Source organism: Triticum aestivum, chromosome 2D (genome assembly GCF_018294505.1).
Source record: "Triticum aestivum cultivar Chinese Spring chromosome 2D, IWGSC CS RefSeq v2.1, whole genome shotgun sequence".
In the NCBI taxonomy this organism is placed as follows: Eukaryota; Viridiplantae; Streptophyta; class Magnoliopsida; order Poales; family Poaceae; genus Triticum; species Triticum aestivum.
In genome coordinates this window covers 565,890,186-565,896,316 of record NC_057799.1, presented here as the reverse complement: position 1 = coordinate 565,896,316, position 6,131 = coordinate 565,890,186, and the positions used below count along the sequence as shown (strand labels likewise).

Below are 6,131 nucleotides of genomic sequence, written 5' to 3'. Positions count from 1 at the left end.
TGGGTATATATGGTGCGCGGGGACGGACACGGCAAGGCCGTCGGGAAACTGTGGTCCGGTGCGCCCACGGGTCGGGCGATACCGCGCGCCGGAGTCCGGACGGCCGGGGCGGGGGTAGCCATGGGTATTGGAGCGGTTCGGCGGCTTGTTTATTCGCGCATGGGCCACGGTGGAGTGCAGTGGTTGGCTTTCATGGTGGACGTGGGACACGCATGCGCTCTCCCGGCTCCACCGAGACGAAAACGACGGCGGTCGTGCCATGTCCGTGAAGAGGTCGACCTAGGCCCCCAATGATGAAAGAGCAGACATCGCCCTTTGAACGTCCCTGTTGATCCAAGTGCGCCATTTTTTCAAAACTAGTCAAAAAGGTAGTAAGTCGGTAACAAGGTTTGTAAAAAAGGTTTCCTGAATTCGAGAAGCTTTTGTAATGTTGTTCAACTCGGTTTTTAAAAGCTGAGAGAAGACAGAGGTCTATAGAAGTCGTCATTCTACAGCCAATTTAAAATCCGTCAGTCTGTACTAGCAGGAGAACCATATCGTCCTTCGGAAACGTCAATACTCAAGGCAGCAAAAGAGCGGAGTAGATCAGTATTGGCGTCCATAATCATTGCAGAAGAATTCGTCGTGCATCCTCTAGTCGGAGACTTGGGCGCCAATGTATTCTGCCTGTACTTGTATCAGTATAAAACCAGGCAACTTTGCTTAAACTAGTGCTAATGCTTGGTGATGATAATTATCGCGCCAGGCTTTTCGCCAACATACGAGACAGGTGCCCCACATGCCTGGCCGCGCTAATAATAGACATCAATGCCTATCGTGCACTGTACTGTATCTGTATGTGATTCTTTTTCAAACATAATAAATGAAGAAAAAAATCAACAGAAAAATAATATGAGGTCCCCTCTAAGTTAGTGTCATACGGGTGGGAATCTTGAGGTGTGGTGCATCCGTGCGACGGTGCATGCACGCCACGGTAGCAGCTTGTGAACAGTGGACTCGCGCCCACACTTGCACATCTTGTCTGCGCTCGGCGGGCGCTCAACCGGACGCCCTGGTCACGCACCAGCTAGCGGCAGCTGCAAGCAATGCGTGCAGCCATTTGCAGTCTTCATGGTGAAGGACGCTGCTGGAGAAAAATGGGAAATGAGCTGTTTATTGAACGGAGAGGTTGCTACTTGCACGCCGGGTTTGTTTAGCTCGCTCGGGGATCGTGCACGTTTCGTATCGAGGGGGAAGCACCACCCAGTTGCAGTTGCAGTTGGCGTTGCCCGGCTCAAGATTCCGTTGGCCGCTTCGGAGTCCACCGTTCTTTTTGGTGAGCTAGGCCGGCAGGCAGGCCTCGTCCTGGGGGGCAGCTTTTCTCGAGATCTGCGAGCAATTTGTTTGTGCGGCTTGCTCGAGTAACGCTGACGGATTGGACGTACGCATCATCGGAATACGCAAACATCGGGAGAAGATCAACATTTTCTCTCTTTCATAGAGTGAACCTACACATTGCTGACACGCACCGTGATATTTTTTCGGAAGCATTCGGTGTCGACTGCTCACAACGAACCTTGGAGTACTGGGCTTGCTAATTTTCGTAGGACAGCTTCCAGGAACAAAAAAGAGGCGTTCCCGTGCACGATAGCCGTTGGCTGCTTTTTTTTAACATCAGTACAAACGCAAACGCTCATACCGCATGCACTCATCCCTATGAACGCACACATGCACACTCTACTCCTAGGAGCACCTCCGAGAGACTGAGCCGGCATGTCATCTTGAAATTTACGAAGTCACCATAGACGCCTCGTTATCGACGGGAACGTCTCCTCCCATTAAAAGCGCATCGTCGAAAATCCTGAAATAAATTTAGAAATAATGCGAGCACCAGAACTTGAACCCTGATAGGCTGGGGATACCACTGTCCCTCATACGCCATAGCTGTTGGCTGCTGCTGCATACTCAACGAGCCACGGCCTACTTGGTGGTGACGGGGCGCACCATTGGTTGTTGTATGTCGACGCCAACCAGGGCGCCAAGCCATGATACATCAACTCCTCACGGCTCTGACTCAGCGATGAGTGGCGACAAAGACGTGCACAAAGGAATATAAACAGATGTGTTCAACCAATCTCACGTGGGGATGTGTGTGATATTTTCCTCCGCTCGGGCGTTTTGCCTACTCATTTCACACCTTGCCAATCTTGCTCGGCCTATATTTCAAGGGGCCCAACCAGGTTTATCTCAGGATGGGAATGGGCCGGGTCGGCCCGCCGGGTCACGTGGGTCGGCCTCAAACAAAATTTGGGTCAACAGGGCCGGCACCGATTGACCCGTTGGGTCAGCAGGGCCGGCCCGCCTTAAGCTCACAACAACCGCAGTCTTCATCCCGCCAACGTTGTCGTAAGAGCCGATTTTACAACGCAATCAGTTGTATAATTTTTGGCGAACGCGCTCGCATATATGAACAAGAAATTTGTCTTGATATGTTTCATCAAAATGCGCATGTACAAATTCACAAGTAGACGGCTTAATTTTTTCCTATTACCATGTATTAAATATCTTATTAATTCTTACACTAGTTAGATTCCATTAAAGTGCGTCTAATTTTAACATCTCATTTGTGCACAAGACAATGTAAATCAAGGCCATTGACTATTCTTTATATGGGTTGACCCGTGGCTTCTCAAATTGGCCTTGGGGCCATGAGGGCCGGGTCCAAGGCCAGGGCCGGGTCGGCCCATTCCCATCCCGAGGTTTATCTAAGGGTCAGACTCGCTCGCCATACGTGGGGAGAATGTCTGTGCTTTTTTTCTTCGGAAGGAGAATGTGTGTTTGGTGTGTAGCCCAGCCATGACCAGATTGCAATTCATTCTTGAATTTGATAAATGCGGGACTATTGCACCTAAATTTGGTAACTTCAAGATAAATTTCAAAAGAATAATACATAACAATGGCATCATTTGTTGGGCAATGTTGTTTTTTTGGCGGGAAGTTGGGAAATGTTGTTGACATATACTTTTTAAACGAAGACAAAAGTTTTGTCTCTTAGCCATATTCTCACCGTTGTCGACGTTAACACGAGCTTTACTCAGTGGTGACACCTCGCAGCGGCGAGGGGATTTGGGCATGAGGGAGGGGGTGTAGATGATGCTAGGGTTCGCCCTTTGGGTGCCGGATGCATGGTAAAGACACCAATGCGATTAGAATGTTGACGTGGTAAATCAGCCGACTTTTTTTTAAGTTGGAGTTAGCGTAAATCAGTCGACTTAGGTTTACCAACATCATGGAAAAAATACGGTAAAAATATTGTATTGGCATATCAATACGAACACAATAGAGAGGAGACCGAATTTAAATGGAAAATATTCTATAGGACTGGGTCGTTCTCTGCCAATCGACGACGCGTGGCTATGGCAGTTTACACTGAAGACCCTAAAATATAGAGAGGATTTTATAGAGACAAACATACTTATCGGGTTATCCTGACAAGAGAGTCGCTACTTGATGAGACCGTTCATGTCGGGTAGGCGGAGCACCGTGATGCGTCCAGCTCCGTCGCAACGGATGTCATCCTAGTAGCAACAGGACCGGTCGCATGACCACACGATGCGGAGGACGCCGATGGCGGCGAGGTTTCCCAGGAAGGGCATGTTGCGAGGAGGTTGTTTGGGTGACATGTCGCCACCACCACGTGGGTCGCCGTCCGGCGAGAGAAGTGCCATGAAAAGTAACAAGAGCTGCATGACCAAGGAAATAACCCTCCACTGTCGTTCTTTTCTTCATGGATTTAACAATTTGGCGAGCACCAACTCCTCGAGCTCCCCGCAAGCTTCCTGGCGCCATGGAAAGGTTGCCGGAGGAGATTCACGCGCGGGACGGGTGCAAGGCTGCTAGCCGGTACGGCGACGCGTTGCGCCGAGGCAGGAACGAAAGCACTAGACCTACGTAACCTTCTACGTTCTTTTCCTTGCAAAAACTAATCACACCCCCCCCCCCCCCCCCGGCCAAAAATAAGAAATCAGGGGGTGTGCCCGGCCAAAAATAAGAAATCAGGGGGTGTGCCTGGGGAGACCTAGTCGTGTAAGGATTTTTCCTTTCTTTGAAATGATTAAAAGAATTTTGAAATGAGGTACGGCTGCGCATTAGTGTATATGTAACTTGCATTATTTTTCCAGATTGCGATGAACATTACAAAATTTAGGGGAACAACAATTTATATCAATTGCCTTGAATTATTTACAGCGACAGTGCTCTAGCACTGTGTCAGTCATCAAGGGGAACAAATAAGAGATGGAGCAGGCGAGCTACCCCAACTGAAGCTAAACAAATGTGAATGATGTTTGATTGCTATCTTCAGATCCATTTTTTTTTCTGAATTCGTTTCTAACGAAAAAAATCATCGGCACAGGGCAACACGGGCCGACCGAGAACCAAGTACAATTTCCTCCCATCCGGGCAGCTTAATCAGCTTGCCATGGACACATGTGAGAAGCTACAGGCACCGACCACCTGATGCTGCCCTGCCCTGCCTCCGGTTGGCGGTGCCAAGGCCAAGGTGCATCTGATACATCCTCCGGTTCAGGCAAGATAACCGGCCGGAGAGACGGAGGCATCAGACGCCCAACCAGGAAGCATCGATGGTTCTTCAGAATTACAGATGTTGTTTTCTTCAGAATTCAGATCTTGTCCATCCACGCATAACTTTCCTCGGCCACGCTATCCGGCCAGGCCGGCCGGTTAGCTTGCGATCGACACCTTGCTGGACTGCCGCTGCCCACGGTGGGACTCCGTCTCCGCCGAGAACCGCTGCTGTCTCCGCGCGTCCTGCTTGGCGCAGACGACGTCGAGGTGCATCTGCTCGCGCCGGCACTCCTCGCTGCAGTAGGGCGTGTCTCCTCTGTACATGAAGACGTCGCTGTCGCGCGCCAGCGGCTTGGCGCAGAGCGCGCACGCGTCCATCGCCGGCATGCCAGGCTCGCCGAGCAGCTCGTCGTCGAAGAAGAAGGAGCAGGCCACTGAAGCCACCATGGTATGTGTGTGTAGGTGATTTTGGAGCAAAATGCTGATCAGAGCTTAGCTTGGTGATCAGAGCTTGGCTTGGTGGTGCGAGGAGAGCGAGCGAGTTGTGTGAAGAAAGGAGTGGAAGGCTCAGGTATATATGGTGCGTGGAGACGGACACGGCAAGGGCGTCGGAATACTGTGGTCGGGTGCGCCCACGGGTCGGGCAATACTGCGCTCGGCTCCACCGAGAGGAAAACGACGGCGATCGTGCTATGTCCGGGTGAGGTCGGCCAGGTCCTGAATAATGAAAGGAGACATCGCTCTGGCACGTCCCTGTTGATCCAAGTTGTGATATTTTGTGAAGGCTAGGAATGTAGCCGTATTTGAAAATATCTTCCGGCTGTACTTGTGTGAGTATAAGATATTAAGATTAGGCGGCTTTGCTTGGAATAGCGATGATGCTTAGCGCTGATAATTAGCCAACATACGAGACAGGTGCCCCACATCACATGGCTAATAATGGACACCAATGCCTATCGTATAGTCGTAGTATCGTGCACTTTTATGGTATGTGATGTGATATTTTGAACAACCATGAGATGAAGGGGAAAAAAAATTGAGCTGTGGTGCATCCGTGGGAGCAACTTGTGAGCAGTGGACTCGCGCTCGCACTTGCACACCTTGTGTACGCACCAGCTAGCGGCTGCTGCAAGCAATGTGTGCGGCCATTTGCAGTCATTCAAACTTCAGTTGCCGTTGCAGTGCGCCAGTCTTTTAAACGTTTCGTATCATGGCGGGAACCACCTCCTAGTTCCAGCTGCAGTTGCCGTTGAGCGTTGAACGGATCGACTCAGATTCCATTGGCACCTCTCTCCGGCGAGGCCTCGGCCTGGGGCGCAGCTTTTCTGGAGATCTGCGTTTAATTTGTGTTTACGGCTTCCTCAGTTAGTAACACTGACGCGTCGGACGTAATCATGGGAGTATGCAAACATCGGGAGAAGCTCGACATCTTTCTTCCTCCGGGAGAGGAGTGAAATTTGGGAGTAAGGGCGTGTTCGGTAGCCCTCTGTGGCTGGAAACTCCTCAACTCCGTCGCCCATAACCAGCTGCCAGCTTCTCTCCAAATCGCCAGGAGTTAGCGATCC

The 6,131-nt window shown here is 50.7% G+C and overlaps 1 protein-coding gene across 1 annotated transcript; it reads right to left on the bottom strand.

The window, feature by feature from the left end:
- Positions 1-4,324: 4,324 nt before the first annotated feature.
- Positions 4,325-5,100, bottom strand: LOC123050015 (FCS-Like Zinc finger 2). The gene has a single exon (XM_044472862.1). It carries the CDS (start codon positions 5,011-5,013, stop codon positions 4,723-4,725), a length of 291 nt encoding a protein of 96 aa, XP_044328797.1. The 5' UTR covers positions 5,014-5,100; the 3' UTR covers positions 4,325-4,722.
- Positions 5,101-6,131: the final 1,031 nt, after the last annotated feature.

Bases quoted from the DNA above. Each gene is read 5' to 3' on its own strand.
- LOC123050015 (XM_044472862.1), bottom strand. From the start codon at position 5,013: ATGGTGGCTTCAGTGGCCTGCTCCTTCTTCTTCGACGACGAGCTGCTC.